The sequence below is a fragment of the Salmo trutta genome, chromosome 3 (genome assembly GCF_901001165.1).
Source record: "Salmo trutta chromosome 3, fSalTru1.1, whole genome shotgun sequence".
NCBI classification, from domain to species: domain Eukaryota; kingdom Metazoa; phylum Chordata; class Actinopteri; order Salmoniformes; family Salmonidae; genus Salmo; species Salmo trutta.
The window spans coordinates 67,494,171-67,521,406 of record NC_042959.1 but is presented as its reverse complement, the minus strand read 5'-3'; the positions used below and the strand labels follow the sequence as shown (position 1 = coordinate 67,521,406).

The window sequence follows — 27,236 nt, the reverse complement described above, 5'->3', positions numbered from 1 at the left end:
TCAATCTGTGTTTAGCTGGGGAGGTTCTCCCTAGAGAAGTAGGCAAGTGTCAGTCAGCACTCATCATCGCTCAATAGAAATAAATAAGAAAAGCACCCAGTAGGCAGCGTCTTAATGACCGACGTGGTGTGAGTGTGAGTGTGTGCTGTGCTTCCCTTCCTCAGTCATATCCCCCTCCCGGCCCTCAGAGAGGAGCACCCACACAGTTATATTAGTCAAGGTGGCTGGTGGAGAGAGACAGACTGACTGACTGACTGACTCTCAACACCACTTAACTTTCCTGATAGTATTATTCTCATTACAGCTCAGAGTCTGTATTGAACAAATCCTTTAATTAATCAACAAAAGTCCCCTGTGCCTGCAGTTCCTACAGGACTCATACAGAACTCTCTCCAGAACTATCCCATTCAGAACTCTCTCCAGAACTATCCCATTCAGAACTCTCTCCAGAACTATCCCATACAGACACTCAGACAGAACTCTCTCTAGAACTATCCCAAAGAACTCTCTCCAGAACTATCCCATACAGACACTCATACAGAACTCTCTCCAGAACAATCCCATTCAGAACTCTCTCCAGAACTCTATCCAGAACTATCCCATACAGACACTCATACAGAACTCTCCAGAACAATCCCATACAGACCTCTCTCCAAAACTATCCCAGACAGTCACTCAGACAGAACTATCCCAGACAGTCACTCAGACAGAACTCTCTCCAGAACTATCCCAGACAGTCACTCAGACAGAACTCGCTCCAGAACTATCCCAGACAGAACTCTCTCCAGAACTATCCCATACAGACACTCATACAGAACTCTCTCCAGAACTATCCCACACAGAACTCTCTCCAACACTATCCCATACAGACCTCTCCAACACTATCCCATACAGACCTCTCTCCAACACTATCCCATACAGACCTCTCTCCAACACTATCCCATACAGACCTCTCTCCAACACTATCCCATACAGACCTCTCTCCAACACTATCCCATACAGACCTCTCTCCAACACTATCCCATACAGACCTCTCTCCAACACTATCCTATACAGACCTCTCTCCAACACTATCCCAGACAGACACCCATACAGAACTCTCTCCCAGACAGACACCCATACAGACCTCTCTCCAACACTATCCCATACAGACCTCTCTCCAACACTATTCCATACAGACCTCTCTCCAACACTATCCCATACAGACCTCTCTCCAACACTATCCCATACAGACCTCGCTCCAAAACTATCCCAGACAGTCACTCAGACAGAACTCTCTCCAGAACTATCCCAGACAGTCACTCAGACAGACCTCTCTCCAGAACTATCCCAGACAGTCAACATTGTCAACATTGTGAGAAGCATGTACATATACTTTCCCTCTGATGCTGTGAGGCCCCTTGGTGTGAAACAGTCCTCAAAACTACTGAGCAACAATTCAACAGATATAACATTCTAGAGGTAGAAAAAAACATCTGACATCATTTCTAGGAAATATGTTAACAACAGAAAAGATGGACAGGATCCATTACACCATTATTATTAATATGTTTTAAATAGAAGACTGGAGATTATGGATCAAAATTCACACATTTGGTGTAAACTATCTGGACAAAACCTATTTTTAGGCTAATCCTTTCAATGAAATTACAGTAGATGGCATCAGACTTAAATTGACCTACCGTAATTTCCGGACTATTAAGCGCACCTGAATATAAGCCGCACCCACTGAATTAAAACAAAATATTATTTGAACATAAATAAGCCGCACATGTCTATAAGCCGCAGGTGCCTACCGGTACATTGAAACAAATGAACTTTACACAGGCTTTAACGAAACACGGCTTGTAACAAAAATAAATAGGCTTTAATGAAACACGGCTTGTAACAAAAATAAATAGGCTTTAACGAAACACGGCTTGTCACAACAACAACAAAAAATTAGCAGTAAGCTTTAGTTGTCTTTTTGCACTGAGTCAATTCCTCACGCTGCTGTTTCCAACGTCTTATCATCGACTCATTAAGACCAAGCTCCCGTGCAGCAGCTCTATTTCCTTTTCCAACAGCCAGATCAATCGCCTTCAACTTGAAAGCTGCATCATATGCATTTCTCCGTGTCTTTGCCATGATGAGGGTGACAAAATGACTACCGCAATCAGAATGATGGGAAGTTTGAGAGCGCTCAATTTAATCTAAACAGTAAACAAAAAAGTTGTTTGACCTTAACCCGTTCGGCAATTTCATTGGTCTAATGAAAGCTTCATGCCGCCAAAAAACTGAGCACGTCACAGAATGTGTTTTTTTTAAGAAAAAAAATTGAAAGCGGGAAAAATCCATATATTAGCCGCGTCACTGTTTAAGCCGCGAGGTTCAAAGCGTGAGAAAAAAGTTGCAGCTTATAGCCCGGAATTTACGGTATGTACAATAAAGTTTCTTAAGTACATAGGTACAACTAAATTATATTTGCCCCCCCACCCAACTCACAAATCTTGGGAATAATCTTGCTCCATATTGGTATATACGCTGGCCAGCCTAAAAGTTTTGCTAATTAGCTTATAATGAACACGTAATATCAACTCTCCCTTCTGGGAGAAGAGACATCGTCTTTTGAAACAAACACAGTTTTGTAATTAGAAGAACAGATGCACCAGCTGAGGAACAACGGTCCTCTGGCCAGACTGACTATCTGGCTGACTGACACACTACTGCACTACACACAGCCTACATACAGAGTGTGTATGTGTGTGTACGTGTGTGTATCCACCGGTTGTTAATTGCCAGCGAGGTCACAACAAGGACCCATCCATCCGGGGCTTGTTTTGATGCAGGTACATGACAGGGGCTGACGACAGTCTGCTGCATGCCCTTGACTTGCAGTTGGCAAACAATGCCTGTAGGGCCTTGCAGGAGGATCATTACCGCGGAACCCCCCCCCCCCTCCCTCCCTCCCTCCCTCCCTCCCTCCTGCTGAGGCAGGTGCAGCAGTCTTACCCCTTCCCGAAGGCACCTCATTAACACTGTGTAGGCGGCAGCAGGAACGACCCACAGCTCTCCTGGGTGCTCTTTCTTCTCCTCCTGCGGGGAGAGAGGGAAGAGAAGGTAAGAAAAGGGGAGGGGCTGTGAGTGGAGACAGAGAGGACCTCTGTAGTGGCTCGTTGGGGGAACAATTAGGGCAAAACAAAGCAGCAGCAGCTAGCGTAATTAGGCTAAATAAATAAGCCCCAGCAAATGCTCTAGCTAGCTACCAAATTTGGAACTTGGAAATGGCTTTGGTACTGGTGAGGGAATGTGTGTTATTATGTAGTAAACTGCTGATATGTGAATTAATTGGCTCCAAAAACATATTGACAGTAAACAATGAGGAGTGATGTAGTGAACCAAAAGCATATAGAAACACTGTTTACACACCTGTTCACTTTCAGAATAATCTTTATGCATCGATTACACTACATGTGAAGTTGTTTTGAGTTAGCTTGTATTTACACTTTTCTCCTCCCGTCATCTCCACTGCTGCTCACATTTTCCCACCTTTTCATCACTACATCCGTGTTAATGAGGCCTTTGATCATAAACTGCATTGCATGCAGATGTAGGATCTTCATTTGATCCCTCTTTAGTTGCTGAGAATTTTCCTGCATACTTGTAGTATATTTGAGTTTTAAAAGGTTTCAAAAGTTTGTAATTTCCACTTTGAAATTTCAGACTTGATTTGCCCTAACGAAAAATGCATCAACCCCTACAAAAATGTTGTTGCTGCAGGATTATTTTCCTGCTGTAGCAAACTGTCTCAAATTAAGATCCTACATCTGCAGTATTCAGAGAGCCCATTAACCACATGGCTTGCTTTTACCTAAGCTCTGCTTTTATGCCATCTATTCATTTTTCTGTGTTTAAAAAAAATTTTTGTTATGTAATACAGTATACATACAGTACATCAATCCTCATACAGATTGTTTCCCATGTTGTCCATGTAGTATTAATAATATGAAAGGGCCTATAAATGTTGTTCGAATCTCAGAATACTCAAAATTATTTAGAGGCATCTCCTTTATTCTGTGGAGACGGTGTACAAATTCCTAAGATTCTCAGTTAGCATAAATTAGGAGAAAGAGAATTGTCGCGTGTACCAATATGGTGTGGATCCATAACGTGCAATTACTCTTCACGGGTATTTTTATTCAACTAGAACTAACGCTACCTGAATTCAGCCTTGAAAGCACATTCCCATACAGTAAAACACTTTTGGGAGAAAAAAAACAAATAGCCAATAGAGAATAAATGGCACTTTAAAACCCTTTACTTATATTTGTTATTGAGCTAATAAAGTCAATGGCCATTGTGTGTGCTGCACTGAGTGACCCTGACAAACTGGAGAGCTCAGAGAGGAACAGGAACCCCCCTGAAAATAAAGATCCCACTACCAGGAACCTTCATGTGTGTCTACATGGCTTTCAGATGCAGCGGGAGCTCAAGACAGCTTACAGTCAAAACAGCGTGAAAGTTAAACAGCTCTTTTGCATAGCTTTTCAATGGAATAATAAACTAGTGGCAAGCCATTATGAAAAGCAATACTGTGTGTTGCAGAGCGATTTGAAATGTAGTGTTTTCAAACCCTTGCACAAACTGTAGTGAGCATTCATCAAACACAAAAACCAAATACAGACAGACAAACATCTTTAAGTGCTGATATTATCCAAGAGTGCTTAAATACAGTAGCTATTTAAGCAGGTATCTTTGTGGTAGATTATTGACAGTATCAGAATATCATCATAAAGGCCTAAGCCAACAGATGTATAAATCATTAGCTGTAAAGCACTTTGTGACAACTGCTAATTTAAAAAGGGCTTCATAAAATACATTTGATTGATTGATTGAATAGAAGTTAGTAGGTCTAATTCATTGTAATGGCAATAATTTCACACACTAATTTCATTAAACAGTAGGAGATAGGGTAGAGATAAGGCATAGGGTTGAAAGGGCACTGCTTTGGAGTATATCGTCACCTGTGTGGCGATGAGGTAGAGCAGCTCCCCCAGTGGCGGCAGCAGGCACTGCTTCAGTTTGCTGTTCCTGAAGTTCTCCCTGATCAGCTCCGTGAACATGACAACAGCCTGGAGGCGCAGAGAATACACTAGCAGTCACTCAGTCAGTCGTGACAGTACTCCTGCCCTTCACAACGCTTTATATTGAATAATGTACCCTACCAAGACTGGATACGCAACAATGTCCAGAGAGAGTAGAATACTGTGCTATGCCAGAAGTTATATGTTTTCCCCATTCCATCCTGTTATTCTTCTACTTTAGCACTAAGGTCTATATTGTCAAACGGTGTCCATTAATAAACTATGAGGCCTGTAGACATGACAGATTTAAAGCTCATTACTCCATGAAGCCAACATTATAACACTATAAGGGTTTGGAGCTACATTATAACACTATAAAGGGTATGGAGCTACATTATCACACTATAAAGGGTATAGAGCTACATTATAACACTATAAAGGGTTTGGAGCTACATTATAACACTATAAAGGGTATAGAGCTACATTATAACACTATAAAGGGTACGGAGCTACATTATAACGCTATAAAGGGTATAGAGCTACATTATAACACTATAAAGGGTATAGAGCTACATTATAACGCTATAAAGGGTATAGAGCTACATTATAACACTATAAAGGGTATAGAGCTACATTATAACACTATAAAGGGTACGGAGCTACATTATAACACTATAAAGGGTATAGAGCTACATTATAACACTATAAAGGGTATAGAGCTACATTATAACGCTATAAAGGGTATAGAGCTACATTATAACACTATAAAGGGTATAGAGCTACATTATAACACTATAAAGGGTTTGGAGCTACATTATAACACTATAAAGGGTTTGGAGCTACATTATAACACTATAAAGGGTATAGAGCTACATTATAACACTATAAAGGGTTTGGAGCTACATTATAACACTATAAAGGGTATAGAGCTACATTATAACACTATAAAGGGTTTGGAGCTACATTATAACACTATAAAGGGTTTGGAGCTACATTATAACACTATAAAGGGTATAGAGCTACATTAAACACTATAAAGGGTTTGGAGCTACATTATAACACTATAAAGGGTTTGGAGCTACATTATAACACTATAAAGGGTATAGAGCTACATTATAACACTATAAAGGGTTTGGAGCTACATTATAACACTATAAAGGGTTTGGAGCTACATTATAACGCTATAAAGGGTTTGGAGCTACATTATAACACTATAAAGGGCACGGAGCTACATTATAACACTATAAAGGGTTTGGAGCTACATTATAACACTATAAAGGGTTTGGAGCTACATTATAACACTATAAAGGGCACGGAGCTACATTATAACACTATAAAGGGTATGGAGCTACATTATAACACTATAAAGGGTAACAGAGCTACATTATAACACTATAAAGGGTTTGGAGCTACATTATAACACTATAAAGGGTTTGGAGCTACATTATAACGCTATAAAGGGTTTGGAGCTACATTATAACGCTATAAAGGGTTTGGAGCTACATTATAACACTATAAAGGGTACGGAGCTACATTATAACACTATAAAGGGTACAGAGCTACATTATAACACTATAAAGGGTTTGGAGCTACATTATAACACTATAAAGGGCACGGAGCTACATTATAACACTATAAAGGGTACAGAGCTACATTATAACACTATAAAGGGTACAGAGCTACATTATAACACTATAAAGGGTTTGGAGCTACATTATAACACTATAAAGGGTTTGGAGCTACATTATAACACTATAAAGGGTATAGAGCTACATTATAACACTATAAAGGGTATAGAGCTACATTATAACACTATAAAGGGCACGGAGCTACATTATAACACTATAAAGGGTATGGAGCTACATTATAACACTATAAAGGGTATAGAGCTACATTATAACGCTATAAAGGGTTTGGAGCTACATTATAACACTATAAAGGGTTTGGAGCTACATTATAACACTATAAAGGGTATAGAGCTACATTATAACACTATAAAGGGTATGGAGCTACATTATAACACTATAAAGGGTTTGGAGCTACATTATAACACTATAAAGGGTATAGAGCTACATTATAACACTATAAAGGGTATGGAGCTACATTATAACACTATAAAGGGTATAGAGCTACATTATAACACTATAAAGGGTATGGAGCTACATTATAACACTATAAAGGGTATAGAGCTACATTATAACACTATAAAGGGTTTGGAGCTACATTATAACCTATAAAGGGTATAGAGCTACATTATAACACTATAAAGGGTATGGAGCTACATTATAACACTATAAAGGGTTTGGAGCTACATTATAACACTATAAAGGGTACAGAGCTACATTATAACACTATAAAGGGTATGGAGCTACATTATAACACTATAAAGGGTTTGGAGCTACATTATAACACTATAAAGGGTATAGAGCTACATTATAACACTATAAAGGGTATAGAGCTACATTATAACACTATAAAGGGTATGGAGCTACATTATAACACTATAAAGGGTACAGAGCTACATTATAACACTATAAAGGGTATAGAGCTACATTATAACGCTATAAAGGGTATAGAGCTACATTATAACACTATAAAGGGCACGGAGCTACATTATAACACTATAAAGGGTATAGAGCTACATTATAACACTATAAAGGGTATAGAGCTACATTATAACACTATAAAGGGTATAGAGCTACATTATAACACTATAAAGGGTATAGAGCTACATTATAACACTATAAAGGGTTTGGAGCTACATTATAACACTAAAGGGTTTGGAGCTACATTATAACACTATAAAGGGTTTGGAGCTACATTATAACACTATAAAGGGTATAGAGCTACATTATAACACTATAAAGGGTAACAGAGCTACATTATAACACTATAAAGGGTATAGAGCTACATTATAACACTATAAAGGGTATAGAGCTACATTATAACACTATAAAGGGTAACAGAGCTACATTATAACACTATAAAGGGTAACAGAGCTACATTATAACACTATAAAGGGTTTGGAGCTACATTATAACACTATAAAGGGTATAGAGCTACATTATAACACTATAAAGGGTATGGAGCTACATTATAACACTATAAAGGGTATAGAGCTACATTATAACACTATAAGGGTATAGAGCTACATTATAACACTATAAAGGGTATAGAGCTACATTATAACACTATAAAGGGTATAGAGCTACATTATAACACTATAAAGGGTATAGAGCTACATTATAACACTATAAAGGGTATAGAGCTACATTATAACACTATAAAGGGTATAGAGCTACATTATAACACTATAAAGGGTTTGGAGCTACATTATAACACTATAAAGGGTTTGGAGCTACATTATAACACTATAAAGGGTTTGGAGCTACATTATAACACTATAAAGGGTATAGAGCTACATTATAACACTATAAAGGGTAACAGAGCTACATTATAACACTATAAAGGGTAACAGAGCTACATTATAACACTATAAAGGGTAACAGAGCTACATTATAACACTATAAAGGGTAACAGAGCTACATTATAACACTATAAAGGGTTTGGAGCTACATTATAACACTATAAAGGGTATAGAGCTACATTATAACACTATAAAGGGTATGGAGCTACATTATAACACTATAAAGGGTATAGAGCTACATTATAACACTATAAAGGGTATAGAGCTACATTATAACACTATAAAGGGTATAGAGCTACATTATAACACTATAAAGGGTATAGAGCTACATTATAACACTATAAAGGGTATAGAGCTAGAATGAACTGGATAAAGGACAAAGGTGGGAGGGAGGAGGGAGGCTAATGAGAGACTCCATATACATTTACATTTAAGTCATTTAGCAGACGCTCTTATCCAGAGCGACTTACAAATTAAAACAAATATATATATATATTTTTTTTTTTTTACCTTTATTTAACTAGGCAAGTCAGTAAAGAACAAATTCTTATTTTCAATGACGGCCTAGGAAGAGTGGGTTAACTGCCTCGTTCAGGGGCAGAACGACAGATTTTTACCTTGTCAGCTCGGGGATTCAATCTTGCAACCTTCCGGTTACTAGTCCAACGCTCTAAGCACTAGGCTACCTGCCGCCTCAAATTATTGGAAGGATTCTCATAATAACCACCTCCCTAAAACATTCCCCCCACCCCCCACACACAGACACACACACAAAAATTCACATATATGCAAACACACACCCTAACTGGCTCATTCGTGGAATTAGCATTTTCCTAGTCTCGTCCTCTTTAGAAGTGGGGAGGATGTGATGGACTTACTGCGGCAGCGCTCTCAGCAGGGCGCTATGCAAATAGGCAGCACACTCTATGCGAGGCTGCCTGGCGCTGGCCGGTAAAGAACGTAAATGGTGACTTTGCAGGGAACAGATGTTTGGCTCACGTTTGATGCCAGAGAGAAACGCGGCTTTGGCAGGAGAGATGTCCTGCAACTGACTGACCATTCACTGTTCAAGAAAACAAACAGGCTAAGTTGGAGCCGCAACACACGGCTACTTCCTCCAAACGCATCATTATCGCTCCTGTACAATCCGCAACTACCCCCCTCCTCCAACCCTCCAACCCTCCAACCCATAAGGCAGAGCTTTAAACTACTGAGGCTACAGACAGTTTAAGGCCATGCAGCATGAAGCATCCCTGCGAGGCTTGGGGAGAGACAGAGAGACAGAGAGACCAGTTTCTCAAGGCAAGCAAGGTTTTGTTACTCATCATCACTATCATCACGTCTCAGCTGTGGTTCAGAACAACACGAGACTGGAGTCTTACTGGAGACAACTCAGCAGGCATGAAGACAAATTATCACACCAAGAGCAATGGGCCAAAGTGACATGGAAATACTACCTTTATCACGATTGACAAGTCACAAAGCTACTGCTTTGTTAGTTTAGATTTTAACATTTGATTTAAACATCACATTAATGCAACTGATCAATTGAATCAATAAAATGTCCCTGGTATGTGATTTAGCTTAATGAATGTATTGTGACATTTAGTGGTTTGAGCCTGATCATTCACTCATTACAAACAGGGTGGCAGGCAGGCAGGCAGGCAGGCAGACAGATATGTCCTGATGTCTTATTGATGGAAGGAGCTAGCTAATAACAAACAAAAGGTGACCTGCTATGCTGTAGTGTGGTGGATCAATATCCCACGGCTGTCCAGAAGAAAACAGGCGTTTGATGTAGGGCTGACGCCTGCAACACACCTGACCTCAGGCGTTTCATGAGTCTATAGTCCCATAGATCACCAATGGCCTCCGCCTATAGTTATCAGAAGGACATGAGGCAGATTGCTTTGGCCAGTGAGCAATAATTGACTCAAGCCATTATGGATGTGCTTTTGATGATGAATACATGGATACCAAATTATTTAAATGTTTTTGGAGTAATGGATAAACAACCTAAATTCAAATTTAACAAACCTCAAATTCCCTAAAATAACAATCTTTACACAATCATAGTTTGGCAAAAGACACAAGAAACCAGTGAATAGAATCAACAGCCGTGTTCATTGGCTCCAGCACTCTGTTCCTTTTCCAGTAGTGAGAACTAGTCTCCAAGCCCCGTCTGAGGAAATGGAACAGGCTAATTCTCCCACAATGAGAGGAGGGAGGCAGGAAGCAGTCTGTTCTGCTCACTCTGCAGGGACGGCCGGCACGACACACTAGGCCAGTTTCTAAGGGACACTGGGTGGAAACAGCAGACAGTGTGTGCACCACTATCGACGCTGCCATGAGAGAGAAAATGTCTGAATTGGGGCTTGGTGGTTTGTGGCACAGAAAAGTACTGCCTCTGCCAGGGAAGATAACGCTTAATTACAATGATGTTGAAGTATCCATAGAGACAGGCAGAGGAAAGAGGATAATACTGAACTAATTCCTCTCTTCCTGTCCTAACTAAGCCTACAGTATGCCTGAAAAATAGCAGCTGCAGTCATTGCCGCTCACTGTTTTAAAGGACTGTGAGAAATGGAGGTTTGTAATGATAGTGTAGGGCCAACTTGATGTCTGATTCTGTTAGGCACCAAATTCAACGCTGACAATAAAAACATTGAACTATGCGGCATTGTAACTTGTGATTCTCACTGTGAGAACTCCTTTCAAAAAACAATCGGAGCAACAGAAGCCCGGACCAAGAGAGAGAAAACTTGTCTCACAGTGGAAACTTTAACTAGGATCACGGACGACCACTGAGATCCCCAGTGTAGCAGACATATGGAGATGGTGGTAACAATAGCCCTGCCCTGACGCAGAAATGGCCATGACTGCGGCTGACCATCAGACACAGAACCCCTGTGGAGAGAGAGCACAATGATAACAGTCTCTGGGATCTGTCACTCTGGGAATCTGAGCTAGCTGTGCCCAGATGGGTGGTGGGGGGCGTGGCGACAAATCAAATCCTCAGCCATCTTTACAAAAAGAAGACTGTGGAAAATAAAAGTCGCTGCGCCATTCTCTGGTGTGCCGATTAACGACGGCCATTTTGTATATCACTCGTATACCCCTCTTCCTCTATGAGCTTTAAACCTATAAACCACCACAGGAAATCATGGCAAACCCATGTAAGACGTGGATCAAGGGTGGAGGCGCCAGATTTCACATCAAATAGAATCCTGTTTTTTAAAATGATTAACCGCAATGTCTTTGACGGTTTGTTAACGGCTCCATAAGCATGTTTGGGCAGGTCGACCGGTGGCGCTTGTTTAGAGCTCTACCTACCGCTGGGTTACAGTGGCATCTGGTGATTCACCCTGGTACTTTCTCTCACTACCGCTCCCATTGGATGATCATAATGCTGCATAGAGACTAGACTTCTATGGCTCTGCTGCAATTAGTAACAGATTTAGGGGATTTTAATTCAACAGATTTTACTGTTGTTGATGTTGTAGGGGTCTTTCACATAGCTAGAATTGTGTGTGTGTGTGTAAAAGATTGTGAGATGTTTGTATTGAGACTACTACACTGTCTGCTCTGATTCTAACAGTTAAAGTGATGTTCAACTATTCAGCAGCTCATGGCTTTGATAGTTATATGTGATACACCGATCAAATCCCAAATGGCACCCTATTCCCTACATAGTGCACTTTGACCAGAGCCCTATGCATTTGGGACACATCCACCATTGATACACAGAGGACAAGCATAGGTGCTGTGACAACAGGGTGAAGGGGCCTGGTGCAGTGCTGCTGGATTATGCCAGCCTAAGCAGTGTGACAGACAGTACCACTAACCTCAGCAGTGTGACAGACAGTACCACTAACCTCAGCAGTGTGACAGACAGTACCACTAACCTCAGCAGTGTGACAGACAGTACCACTAACCTCAGCAGTGTGACAGACAGTACCACTAACCTCAGCAGTGTGACAGACAGTACCACTAACCTCAGCAGCGTGACAGACAGCGTGACAGACGGTACCACTAACCTCAGCAGCGTGACAGACGGTACCACTAACCTCAGCAGCGTGACAGACGGTACCACTAACCTCAGCAGCGTGACAGACGGTACCACTAACCTCAGCAGCGTGACAGACGGTACCACTAACCTCAGCAGCGTGACAGACGGTACCACTAACCTCAGCAGCGTGACAGACGGTACCACTAACCTCAGCAGCGTGACAGACGGTACCACTAACCTCAGCAGCGTGACAGACGGTACCACTAACCTCAGCAGTGTGACAGACGGTACCACTAACCTCAGCAGTGTGACAGACGGTACCACTAACCTCAGCAGCGTGACAGACGGTACCACTAATCTCAGCAGTGTGACAGACGGTACCACTAACCTCAGCAGCGTGACAGACAGTACCACTAACCTCAGCAGTGTGACAGACAGCGTGACAGACAGTACCACTAACCTCAGCACTGTGACAGACGGTACCACTAACCTCAGCAGCGTGACAGACAGTACCACTAACCTCAGCAGCGTGACAGACAGCGTGACAGACAGTACCACTAACCTCAGCAGCGTGACAGACAGCGTGACAGACGGTACCACTAACCTCAGCAGCGTGACAGACGGTACCACTAACCTCAGCAGCGTGACAGACGGTACCACTAACCTCAGCAGCGTGACAGACGGTACCACTAACCTCAGCAGCGTGACAGACGGTACCACTAACCTCAGCAGCGTGACAGACGGTACCACTAACCTCAGCAGCGTGACAGACGGTACCACTAACCTCAGCAGCGTGACAGACGGTACCACTAACCTCAGCAGCGTGACAGACGGTACCACTAACCTCAGCAGTGTGACAGACGGTACCACTAACCTCAGCAGTGTGACAGACGGTACCACTAACCTCAGCAGCGTGACAGACGGTACCACTAATCTCAGCAGTGTGACAGACGGTACCACTAACCTCAGCAGCGTGACAGACAGTACCACTAACCTCAGCAGTGTGACAGACAGCGTGACAGACAGTACCACTAACCTCAGCACTGTGACAGACAGTACCACTAACCTCAGCAGCGTGACAGACAGTACCACTAACCTCAGCAGTGTGACAGACAGCGTGACAGACAGTACCACTAACCTCAGCAGTGTGACAGACAGCGTGACAGACAGTACCACTAACCTCAGCACTGTGACAGACAGTACCACTAACCTCAGCAGCGTGACAGACAGTACCACTAACCTCAGCAGTGTGACAGACAGCGTGACAGACAGTACCACTAACCTCAGCACTGTGACAGACAGTACCACTAACCTCAGCAGCGTGACAGACGGTACCACTAATCTCATCAGCGTGACAGACGGTACCACTAATCTCAGCAGAGTGACAGACAGTACCACTAACCTCAGCAGTGTGACAGAGAGTACCACTAACCTCAGCAGTGTGACAGACAGCGTGACAGACAGTACCACTAACCTCAGTGACGGGGGTCTCCTCTCTGAGCTCAATGCAGTGGGACGCCAGCAGCCCCAGCACCCGCATCACCTTAAACTTCCTGGAATACACACGCACATGCACACGCACACACATACACACAGGACACAGGGCTAACCATAAATGTCATAGTCTTCCTGGAATAGACAGACAGGTCACTTGTATAAATACATGGAAGACATCCACAGAAATAACACTGCTATTTTGTAAAGGCTAACAGTGATTTACAGCATATCCAGACCAGGCATCAGATCATTGTAAAGGCTAACAGTGATTTACAGCATATCCAGACCAGGCACCAGATCATTGTAAAGGCTAACAGTGATTTACAGCATATCCTGACCAGGCACCAGATCATTGTAAAGGCTAACAGTGATTTACAGCATATCCAGACCAGGCATCAGATCATTGTAAAGGCTAACAGTGATTTACAGCATATCCTGACCAGGCATCAGATCATTGTAAAGGCTAACAGTGATTTACAGCATATCCAGACCAGGCATCAGATCATTGTAACAGAATATCCAGACCAGGCACCAGATCATTGTAATGTGCAGTAGGCTACAGTACATGCTAGACATTATTTCCATGCATTGGCGCATGGAAAATGCAGAGAATGGTTGTGTGTATGTATGGGGTCGGACAGGTGGAAGCTAAAGGAACTCACACATCCCAGTTAGGTGCTAGACGCAGCTGCTGGGTCAACACAGGGAACTGTCACAAAGGGAGAGAACACAACAGCAGTTGTTAACACAGCAATATATCTACTGTACATATCATTCTTAGTATATATTTCAGTGGATATACGCACAGATTGCATTTGGATTACTGATACAGTGTTATTTGGGTTGTCAACTGGATTAGTTCTGACATTCATTACTTTTTTATTATTATTATTATTATTTGTGTACTTGATTGACATTTCTGCCGCACTGTCAGGAGCTGGTAACACAAGCATGTCAGGAGCTGGTAACACAAGCATGTCAGGAGCTGGTAACACAAGCATGTCAGGAGCTGGTAACACAAGCATGTCAGGAGCTGGTAACACAAGCATGTCAGGAGCTGGTAACACAAGCATGTCAGGAGCTGGTAACACAAGCATGTCAGGAGCTGGTAACACAAGCATGTCAGGAGCTGGTAACACAAGCATGTCAGGAGCTGGTAACACAAGCATGTCAGGAGCTGTTAACACAAGCATGTCAGGAGCTGTTAACACAAGCATGTCAGGAGCTGTTAACACAAGCATGTCAGGAGCTGTTAACACAAGCATGTCAGGAGCTGGTAACACAAGCATGTCAGGAGCTGGTAACACAAGCATGTCAGGAGCTGGTAACACAAGCATGTCAGGAGCTGGTAACACAAGCATGTCAGGAGCTGTTAACACAAGCATGTCAGGAGCTGTTAACACAAGCATGTCAGGAGCTGTTAACACAAGCATGTCAGGAGCTGTTAACACAAGCATGTCAGGAGCTGGTAACACAAGCATGTCAGGAGCTGGTAACACAAGCATGTCAGGAGCTGGTAACACAAGCATGTCAGGAGCTGGTAACACAAGCATGTCAGGAGCTGGTAACACAAGCATGTCAGGAGCTGGTAACACAAGCATGTCAGGAGCTGGTAACACAAGCATGTCAGGAGCTGGTAACACAAGCATGTCAGGAGCTGGTAACACAAGCATGTCAGGAGCTGGTAACAAAAGCATGTCAGGAGCTGGTAACACAAGCATGTCAGGAGCTGTTAACACAAGCATGTCAGGAGCTGTTAACACAAGCATGTCAGGAGCTGTTAACACAAGCATGTCAGGAGCTGGTAACACAAGCATGTCAGGAGCTGGTAACACAAGCATGTCAGGAGCTGGTAACACAAGCATGTCAGGAGCTGTTAACACAAGCATGTCAGGAGCTGTTAACACAAGCATGTCAGGAGCTGTTAACACAAGCATGTCAGGAGCTGGTAACAAGCATGTCAGGAGCTGGTAACACAAGCATGTCAGGAGCTGGTAACACAAGCATGTCAGGAGCTGGTAACACAAGCATGTCAGGAGCTGGTAACACAAGCATGTCAGGAGCTGGTAACACAAGCATGTCAGGAGCTGGTAACACAAGCATGTCAGGAGCTGGTAACACAAGCATGTCAGGAACTGGTAACACAAGCATGTCAGGAGCTGGTAACACAAGCATGTCAGGAGCTGGTAACACAAGCATGTCAGGAGCTGGTAACACAAGCATGTCAGGAGCTGGTAACACAAGCATGTCAGGAGCTGGTAACACAAGCATGTCAGGAGCTGGTAACACAAGCATGTCAGGAGCTGGTAACACAAGCATGTTAGGAGCTGGTAACACAAGCATGTCGCTGCACCCGCTATAACATCTGTGTAGGTGACCAATAAACTTTGATTTGACTTAACTACCAATGTCTAGGCTGCACCTCAAATGGCATCCTATGTCCTATATAGTGCACTACTTTTGAGGGCCCATACTATATAGGGAATAGGGTGACATTTGTGACGGACAATATGTGACGCACTTATATGTACAGTGCCTTCAGAAAGTATTTAGACCATTGACTTTTTCCACATTTTGTTACGTTATGGCCTTATTCTAAAATGTATTAAATAAATACCCCATAATGACAAGGTAAAAACAGGTTTTTAGAAAATGTTTGCACATTTATTAAAAATAAAAAACAGAAATACCTTATTTACATAAAAGTATTCAGACCTTTTGCTATGAGACTCTAAATTGAGCTCAGGTGCATCCTGTTTCCATTGATCATCCTTGAGATGTTTCTACAACTTGATTAGAGTCCACCTGTGGCAAAATCAATTGACTGGACATGGTTTGGAAAGGTACACACCTGTCTAGATAAAGTTCCACAGTTGACAGAGCAAAAACCAAGCCATGAGGTCAAAGGAATGGTCCATGGAGCTTTGAGACAGGATTGTGTTGAGGCACAGATCTGGGGAAGGATATCAAAACATTTCTGCAGCATTGAAGATCCCCAAGAACACAGTGGCCTCCATCATTCTTAAATGGAAGAAGTTTGGAACCACCAAGACTTTTCCTAAAGCTGGCCGCCAGGCCAAACTGAGCAATCGGGGATGAAGGGCCTTTGTCAGGGAGGTGACCAAGAACCCAATGGTCACTCCGACAGAGCTCCAGAGCTCCTCTGTGGAGATAGGAGAACCTTCCAGAAGGACAACCATCTCTGCAGCACTCCACCAATCAGGCCTTTATGGTAGAGTGGCCAGACGGAAGCCACTCCTCAGTAAAAGGCACATGACAGGCTGCTTGGAGTTTGCCAAAAGGCACCTAAAGACTCTCAGTTAAGAACAAATTCTTATTTACAATGACGGCCTACAACGACCAAACCCTCCCCTAAACCAGACAACGCTGGGCCAATTGTGCACCGCCCTATGGGACTCCCGATCACAGCCGGTTGTGATACAGCCCGGGATCGAACCCGGTTCTGTAGTGATGCCTCTAGCACTGCGATGCAGTGCCTTAAACCGCTGCGCCACTCAGGATGATAGAATCAAGATTCTCTGGTCTGATGAATCAAAGATTGAACGATTTTGGCCTGAATGCCAAGCGTCACGTCTGGAGGAAACCTGGCACCATCCCTACGGTGAAGCATGGTGGTGGCAGCATGATGCTGTGGGGATGTTTTTCAGCGGCAGGGACTGGGAGACTAGTCATGATTGAGGCAAAGATGAACGGAGAAAAGTACAAAGAGATCCTTGATGAAAACCTGCTCCAGAGCGCTCAGGACCTCAGACAGCGGCGAAGGTTCACCTTCCAACAGGACAACGGCCCTAAGCACACAGCCAAATCAACGCAGGAGTGGCTTCAGGACAAGTCTCTGAATGTCCTTGAGTGGCCCAGCCAGAGCCCAGACTTGAACTCGATCAAACATCTCTGGAGAAACCTGAAAATAGCTGTGCAGCGACACTCCCCATCCAACCTGACAGAGCTTGAGAGGATCTGCAGAGAATGGGAGAAACTCCCCAAATACAGGTGTGCCAAGCTTGTAGCGTCATACCCAAGAAGACTCGAGGCTGTAATCGCTGTCAAATGTGCTTCAACAAAGTACTGAGTAAAAGGTCTGAATACTTATGTAAATGTGATATTTCAGATCTTTATATTTAATAAATGAGCACAAATTTTTTAAATCTGTTTTTGCTTTCTCATTATGTGTGTAGATTGATGAGGAAAAATAACAATTTAATAAAATGTTTGAATAAGGCTGTAACGTAACAAAATGTGGAAAAAGTCAAGGGATCTGAATACTTACCTTTTCATTATTTTCTTCATCAGTCCAGTCGTCTTTCAGTAGTACAATACTGAATTAGTCAAGTTGCCAATACGTCACTGTCATAAACTCAGTCACGGCTGGCCATAGTGTCCGAATATGTCTAAAGAAATGATATACTAAAGATACCATGAGGTCTAATGATTGTGGTGATGTCATTTTCAGTTCAATCTGAGTGAGTGATGGAATGCCATCTAGTGGTTAATAGCTATAGGAGAAATATATTTACTACGCCTGAATCAATCCTCAGTCTGGACATTTCATTAAAAACAAATGAAGAGATTTGATCTTAAAAATTTGACCAGATTATGTCACAACGTAATACCTCATCACTGTAACGAGGAAGTAACTTTATGATATCTGTACGTCCAAATTGAACCCTATTCCCTATATAGTGCACTACTTTTGACTAGACCTCTACAGACCCTGGTCAAAAGGAGTGCACTATATAGGGAATAGGGTGTCATTTGGGACATCCTCCTGGTCTTTGTGCTCTCATACATAACTAGGGTCATTGAACATGTTACAGCTGAGCGGATCTCAGTAACAAAAAGTAAAGGAAATAGGAAGTTAATTTTATTATTATCTTGAGGAAAGCGTTAACTTCCTGGTCCCACCTAGCTGACTACTGTTTCAGCTTCCCACTGATCAACAGAGGCCAACACGTACTGTAGCTGTGCTAAGGAGCTCGGGTCACATGGTAAATATAGGAACCCTTTGATGGCTTTGTAGTGCCGCGGCCTTTCACCTTTCTAACACTTGAGAAGCCTCAGCAAGGCCAGAGGTTGTGTTGTGATTCTAAGAATTCTCTTCTGAGAGCATAGCCTAAGTTCTGAACACTTAAATTAGCCTAGAGGGGCCCATGTCTTGTTAAAAGCAGCAGCCCTGGGAGGAATGGCAGGCATGCTGGGTATGTGGTCAGGCCGACAGGCAGTGACCCTTCCCTTACCAGCTGGGAGTTGATGAGCCTGGTAGCTGTGTCCTTGTGGGCAGCTATGGTACACAGATAGCAGAGGAGGTTGAGTTTGGAGCGGACCGCCGCCGTGGTCTTATCAGCCTGGGCCTCCAGAGAAGAGCACAGCTGCTGCAGAAACCCCCTCCAGTCCTCAGAGCTCAGACAGGACAGCTTCTCCACTATAGGGGGGGTCAGAGGAGCTCAATAATCACACAGCCCAAACCGTTTTAGCTGTCTGTCTAACCTGTGTGTGTGTGTATATATAACACCTGCTAAACACCTGTCAATTTCAGAGTGTGTCCAAGTGTTACTCAGCGGCACAGCAGTCGAGAGCTTTCCTATTTGTTCTTCTTCATTACCTGAGTATGCTCGGACACACAAAGTCTTCGGGTCATATCGCACTGGAGCGGTCTTCAGAATCTGAAAAAATATATCATCTTTGTTACTAGAATGCACAAGAGTTGTGGATTGCCCACCTCTGTTCTTAAGAACAATTCAGAGTCCAAAGCCTAGGACCCTTGATAGATATGTCACAATGGGACGCCGGAATATCTGGTTCCGAGTCCACCGTCCATGGGGGACGCACAGCGTAACCACGCACCACCCTAAAATTCCCCATCAGCATGGACACTGAAACTATTGCTTAAATACAGAGCAAGTTTTAATGTCACATGCACAAATACAGTGAAATGCCTTTCATGTAAACTCAAAACCCAACAATGAAATAATTTTTTAAAACAGGAGAAATAAGAGCACAGTTGCATGATGTAGTACCTTTGGGTTGTCCATAATAGGTGTGACTGCCAGGTCAGAGTCAGTGTACACCAGGTCCTTTATACAGTAACTGATGTCATTCAGACCACTGGCCACAACACTGTCCTGAAGATGACAACGACCACAGTGATGTCATCATTACAAATGAGCACAATTACAGTATGTGATCATGTAGAACATCAAATCTAATCTCATTGTCACATGCTTCTACACAACAGGTGTAGACTAACAGTGTAATTCTTACTTACGGGCCCTTCCCAACCATGAACAGAGATTATTTTTTTTATAAAGTAGTCAACAGGCAACAGGATAGATAAGTCAAAAGAGTTACTGCGAAAAGGGTCAATGCAGATAGTTAAATAGTTAACCAATAGCTACCCAGACTAACTATTTAGCGGTCTTATGGCTTGGGGGTAGAAGCTGTTCAGGGTTCTGTTGGTTCGGAACCGCTTGCCATGCGGTAGCAGAGAGAACAGTCTATGACTTGGGTGGCTGGAGTCTTTGACAATTTTTAGGGCCTTCCTCTGACACCGCCTGGTGTAGAGGATCTGGGTGGCAGGGAGCTCAGCCCCAGTGATGTACTGGGCCGTGCACACTACCCTCTGTAGCGCCTTGAGGTTGGATGCCAAACAGTTGCCATACCAAGTGGTGATGCAGCCAGTCAAGATGCTCTCAATGGTGCAGCTCTAGAACGTTTTGAGGATCTGAGGGCCCATGCCAAATATTTTCAGCCTCCTGAGGGGGAAGAGACATTGTTGTGCCTTCTTCACAACTGTTTTGGTGTGTGTGTGTAATTCCTTAGCAATGTGGACAGCAAGGAACTTGAAGCTCTTGACCCACTCCACTACAGCCCAATAATCAAACATTATTCACACACCAGACTTGCAAAGATCTCATAAATTAAAGTGGCTAAAGCAGCTAAATGAAAGTGAAGTTTATAATACATAAGAATGTCCAATGTCCTTATGTTTACAGGAAATCCATCTGGAGGAAAAAATATGCACTTCACTGAGAATGCTGTAGAGGGCGACAAAGGTTAACAAACAACTGTAACCGAGAATAACCTTTGAAAATAATGAATTCTCAACTACCAGTTTCTGCAGTCTGCAGGCGCCATGGTAATAGTCTGATTACTATTACCATGTTTCTGATTACAGACAGCTCACAGAAAGATTACACTTCAAATGTAATTGTGGAGAAGGTTTCAGAGGTATGGCAGAGCTCTCCTTTGGCTATTTGATAAGAGAATAACTCACTTGAGGTAATGGTGTCCTATTGGGTGGATCTCTTGCAGTGCAACTCATTCTTGGAGTTGGACAAGAGCTGATTGATGAAAAAAATCACATAAAACATGCTTCATTTTTAGATTTAAAAAAACATTAATTAAAAAAAATATATATAGTATTTTCCAGTTTGACTTAGTCAAGCTGTTGATCCAACACAATGTTCAGTAAATGATCAGAACAACTGGAGATGAACACTGATCATACCTGAGGAGGAATATGGACTCCCTGGTATCTTTGTCCAGTGCACTCTTTGGTCTGAGCTCTGTCATGTTGTCTAGGAGAAGAAGAAGATTAGAACTATGTTCAGACATAGCACCTACACTGTCATCAGCTGTCATCAACATGTCTTCTTCCACCTTCCCAGAAAGCATTACCTAATCGGAATGATTTGTTGGGGTGCATGCAGACGGGCTCCTCTGCCCCCGTGGCCCCTCCCTGTACTCCTCTGTATCCCCCTCCTGGTCCCTGGGAGGTCACTGAGACAGGTGTCACTGCTGATGACTGGCTAGAGGCACAGACACCCCTCCTCCCCACACTGCAGCCAAAGGATAGGTCAGCTATCAGCTAGTGCATATCAACTAAAGTAAAACACCACCACACTACAAACAGCAAGGAAACACATGACCTTAGACTTATGTAACTACACAGTAATAAGACACCTGTAGTAGCAACACTGTAGTTACAGAGAACCTGCTGTGTTATTACATAGTTATAGACTTTAGAGGTATAGGTTATTACACAAGTGAAACGGACTGTTATCTTATGGTCATATTGCACTTAGTAAATCATATTCAACATCAGCAACACGTTTGTGTCTGTGCTCTGTGAAGTCCTTTGTCTTCCTGCCACTAACGGCTCACAGTACAACCCATCTGATTGGGCAGGTCCAGGCTCCATCCTGAACACACAGGCATGGTTTATGATAACATCAGACCAACATGCATTCTCAAGAAGTTATGTCATGAGAAAAGGCCGGGGAGGGAGATATGCAACTGCACAACAGTGTTTGGCGTTGAAACAGGTGAGACAGAGCTTCTCAAACAGTTTATAAATGACCTGTCTATGTACATTAAACTAACATTGGCAGATAAATGCTTGCTGTACAAGTCCATTTCCTACAATTGCAGAACAAAGGTTTAGACTTTAAAGGGATACTTTGGGATTTTGGCAATGAGGCCCTTTATCTACTTCCCCAGAGTCAGATGAACTTGTTGATACCATTTTTATGTACAGTATCTGCATCCAGTATGAAGAAAGTTAGAGGTAGTTTTGCAAACTAATGCTAACAAGCAGTCTATGGTATCCGTTAGCATGATAGACTTCCAGTCGTTGCGCTAGCGCTAGTTAGCAACTTCCTTCAAAATGCATGCAGAGATAGAAAAAATGGTATTCACAAGTTCATTGCCAAAATCCTGAAGTATCCCTTTAAGGGGATCAATAAAATGCTAAAATTCAGCATGTTACAAATAAACTTGGATTTGATTTGATGTTTAACATGTAATCCATGTCCAAACATGAAAGACCCAATATAATGCTTTGTGTTGAGGCCAGAGGCCACAATTAGAGGAAATGGTGCAAACCACCAGGGAGTGTAATGAGGTAACTCCTTTGAGGAAACGAGACTGAGACCAGGCCTGTATTCACAAAGCATCTCAGAATAAGTGTACTGATCTAGGATCAGTTCCCTCCTGTCCATGGAATCTTATTCATTGTGATCTAAAAGGCAAAACAGATCCTAAATCAGCACTCCAACTCTGAGACGCTTTGTGAATAAAGGCCCTGATGGTTATATGAAACATAAACATTACCTGGAGCTGAATGAGACATCTTCTTCTTCTTCCTCCTCGCTGGTGTGGACCTCGGAGAACACTCCTCTCCAGAATGGGTGGGCCGTAACTGAGCCCAGTTTATCCTAAGGAGAACAGTTAAAAGCTGAAGTCTAATATAAGCACTCTCTTTCTGACCAACTTATGTCGGCCTACTTGTCCTACACAGGTAGCCTAGTGGTTAAGAGCGTTGGGCCGGTCACCGAAAGGTCGCTGCTTCGAATCCCTGAGCCAGCAAGGTGGAAGAATCTGCCGTTCTGCTCTTGAGCAATGCAATTAAACCCCAACAACAACTGCTCCTTGGGCACTGATGACGTCGATTAAGGCAGCCCCCGCCCCCCCCCCCACACACCTCTCTGATTTAGAGGGGTTGGGTTAACATTTCTGTTGAAGGCATTCAGCTGTGCAACTGACTAGGTATCCCCCTTTCCAAAGGTCATATGTCAAAGGGATAATATGAATTATCCATCATAGAAACTTCAAACCAAGAATCTGATTGGTGAAGGGAGTAGGGCCGTACCTCTTCTGCGGTCTTTCTGAAGCAAACCTTTAAGCAGGCTTTGGAACTCTTGTGTAGGCTTGCAGGAAGAAGCCCCTTAACAACAAAGACGATTTGGACTAGAATTAAGATGCTCTTATACATAAACATATTTTGTTAGCAATAAAAATTGCCATTTTACCCATTTGCCTTGGAGATTGAGGATCCTGAAGTAATATCAGCTCAATCAACTCAGAAAACGTCTCGGAGAAAAAGGTGGTTTTCCTGACAAATGACCACAAAACAAGAACAGAAGTATTTAGGGTATGAAATGAGTACTGTTATTAATGTCAATAAATCCAGTGATTTGATAGCCTGAGTGCCAGTCGTTTGTGCTACTGTACCAACTACTTGTCACTTGTCATTACAATTAATGAGTTGCAAGAGGGCAAACAGATCTGGACACAGCCCAAGTGATTTTGATGAGTACTGAAAACATCTCATAGAATATACAGCCCAGGGCCCACAGATCACTACTGATACTGTGGTCCCCCCCTTTGACCCCTCTGGGCACAGTATACGGAGAGACCCTGAATGAAAGACAAAGACATCTCCATTATACAACATATTGAAAAGTGTGATATAACATGATATTTGTGGGACCCTGTGTTTATAAGCGTGGATATCGACTCTGCCACTTGAGCATGCTTTGTGACTTTGGGCAGAAGGTTGAGGGCTTCATCGACAACCGCGAGCAAGCTCACTCTCCCTGCCTGTTTCATTACAACTGGGGTCAGAAGTTGGATCACTTCTCCTGCCTGTTTCATTACACTGGGGTCAGAAAGTTGGATCACCTCTCCCTGCCTGTTTCATTACATTGGGGTCAGAAGTGGTCACTTCCCCTGCCTGTTTCATTACACTGGGTCAGAAGTTGGATCACTCTCCCTGCCTGTGTTTCATTACACTGGGGTCAGAAGTTGGATTACTCTCCCTGCCTGTTTCATTACACTGGGGTCAGAAGTGGATCACTCTCCTGCCCGTTTCATTACACTGGGGTTAGAAGTTGGATCACTCTCCCTGCCCATTCATTACACTGGGTCAGAAGTTGGATTACTCTCCCTGCCTGTTTCATTACACTGGGGTCAGAAGTTGGATCACTCTCCCTGCCTGTTTCATTACACTGGGGTCAGAAGTTGGATCACTCTCTGCCTGTTTCATTACAACTGGGGTCAGAAGTGGATCACTCTCCCTGCCGTTTCATACACTGGGGTCAGAAGTTGGATCACTCTCCCTGCCTGTTCATTACACTGGGGTCAGAAGTTGGATCACTCTCCCTGCCTGTTTCATTACACTGGGGTCAGAAGTTGGATCACTCTCCCTGCCTGTTCATTACCTGGGTCAGAAGTTGGATCCCACTTCTCTTCTGACACCAGTGTAATGAAACAGGCTGAGTTTGTCCTGCGAACAATGTAGCGACCCTGGTAGGATATGGATAGAACATTCTAGTAAACATCCAATAGTAAGGGTAATCAACGAGGGCCTATTGTGTCTATGGAAAATCAGGAACGACGCGCTAGGGGAGTGGAAACTGACGTTCACGGAGTTGCATTATTTCCAGAGAACGCATTGAGCCCGAGTTGATTATCCCTTTTATGCCATGGCTATAATTTAACACATTGCCGGTAGACGTGTTAATTTACCGGTAGAAATCCACTGAGTGTAGCTAGCAAGTTTACTCGATAGCTACAGTAGTTGCCTTGGTAACCAAACAAACAGACTTCCTAGTTTAGCTAACCAAACCATCAGTCCTAGCTTGCTATTATGAAATCAAATTCAACAATGCCAATAATGTTTTCTCAATTCGACTTATGCTTTCAAAAGCAGCACAAACATAGAACATGTAAGAATGAACTAAAGCCATTGAATTCTACCATGGGGATATACCGTGCGTTATAGGGAAATTATACACACTCTAGAATGCCCTTCAATCCAATCAGATACGAGTATTCAACAATGCCATGGTATAACAATATGTACTGTAAGGGTCACCTTGGATTCTGTTCTTGATATTTCTTCTCGATGTGTTTTCTTTGCCATCCCCTCCACCTGTTTCCTCTGCTGTGACTAAAGCGAAAAACTCCTCCAGATTCTCCCCCTCAGCTTTAGACAGGCAGAAGTTAGAGTACTTCAATGTGCCAGGGCCATCCAACAAGATCTATAGGAGGAAAAAACACAAGGTCATAATCAAATTCCATTGACTTCATGAAATCAAAACTGAGACACAAATAAATGTTGGCTAAAAATAATCAGCATTGCTTAGTTGACAAAAAGAGCTCATTGGGTCTACAGTGTTAGGATGGTTTGTTCCATAGAATGTATTAATGTCAGATGAGCCTCAATATAGAGTTGATTGTTTGACCAATTGAAAATGAGAGAGTCAGGACATCTATACTGTACCGCACCTTGGAGGGAGTGAGGTCAGAGAACACGATACCAGCATCATGGATGTATCTCAAGCCTTTGACCAGATCGATGGCAAATTCCCTCACTACATCTTCTGACAGGCACTCATCCTGGGTGATGACTGACTCCAGTGAACCCCCTAAATATAGAGACATTATGAATGATTATTATTATCCTACCATTATACACTATCAAATCACATTCATACTTTGTGAAGTGTAAGGTAAAAGGTTGACATAAGGGTAACGATGGTATTCTTACAGTACCAAATAAGCATCTCACCCTGTGCACAGTTCCACTACAAGCCATAGATGGTTGCTGGTTTCATACCACTCATAGAAGGTTACCACATTCTCATGTTTTATGTCATGAGTTAGCCGTACCTGTGGATACAGCATGGCTCAGTCAGTGTTCAAATCAAATTGTATTGGTCACATACACGTTTAGCAGATGTTATTGCGGGTGTAGCAAAATGCTTGTAAAATGTTACTCAGTCAAACCAGTTGAAAGGGATGTGTGTACTACTAGGAAGGGATGCTGGATACTTACGTGGTTTGTAATTTCATGTCTTTTTGACTTGTCACTGCAAATAATTGCAACAAAATTGATGCTCCCTTTCCTCCTCCCCTTATAAACCACTGACTTGCGTCCTGTTCCAATTTCCTCATACAGGATGAAGTTTTCCATCTGCACAGAAGATTCTCAAGTTAGGGAAGTGGTTGGAAACTAGTAAATGGCATTGGCATTTAGCTAGTTAAACTAGGTCGCTAAATGCTAGCTAATTTGCTAGGTAACGCTAACGTTAACTGTTTTACTGACAGAAGCAAGCTGTGCAGACCAACTGTACGGTCCATGCAAGTTCAATCATAAAACCAGACAGCCAATCCCCAAAACAGATAAACGGTTTAATACATGCAAGAATACACAAACTAACTGTAACATACACGAACTAGTTAAATTGCTTTATAATAAAAATACATATTATTAAAAAGCGCGTGTTTTTACCTTCAAATCCCCCTCCAACTCAAACTCAAAGCGCGAAGTTGTACCGGATATCACTTTGGATCATTTATCCTACTGTAGGGGGGTAAAAAATACATGGTTTTAAGAACAATTAAGCTAATCATGTTTTATTTATCTTTTACATTGGAT

General features: G+C 42.7%; 1 protein-coding gene across 1 annotated transcript; it reads right to left on the bottom strand.

Moving 5' to 3' along the window:
• LOC115165875 (serine/threonine-protein kinase ULK4-like) lies at positions 1–27,104 on the bottom strand. Its single transcript, XM_029719325.1, has 17 exons — positions 27,090–27,104; positions 26,634–26,771; positions 26,367–26,467; positions 26,084–26,222; positions 25,671–25,836; positions 23,126–23,213; positions 21,692–21,852; positions 21,522–21,591; positions 21,288–21,354; positions 20,032–20,136; positions 19,617–19,677; positions 19,252–19,436; positions 14,659–14,705; positions 13,974–14,052; positions 5,004–5,111; positions 2,992–3,075; positions 1–30 (listed from the first exon to the last, which is right to left on the bottom strand). The coding sequence occupies exons 2-17, from the start codon at positions 26,769–26,771 to the stop codon at positions 1–3; spliced, it is 1,629 nt and encodes a 542-aa protein (XP_029575185.1). The 5' UTR covers positions 27,090–27,104.
• Positions 27,105–27,236: the final 132 nt, after the last annotated feature.

Coding starts and splice junctions, on each gene's coding strand:
- LOC115165875 (XM_029719325.1), bottom strand. CDS start 26,771: ATGGAAAACTTCATCCTGTATGAGGAAATTGGAACAGGACGCAAGTCA. Junction 21,592..21,691: donor CAACAAATCATTCCGATTAG/GTAATGCTTTCT, acceptor TTCTTCTCCTAG/ACAACATGACAGAGCTCAGA. Junction 20,137..21,287: donor ATAGGACACCATTACCTCAA/GTGAGTTATTCT, acceptor TGTCATCTTCAG/GACAGTGTTGTGGCCAGTGG.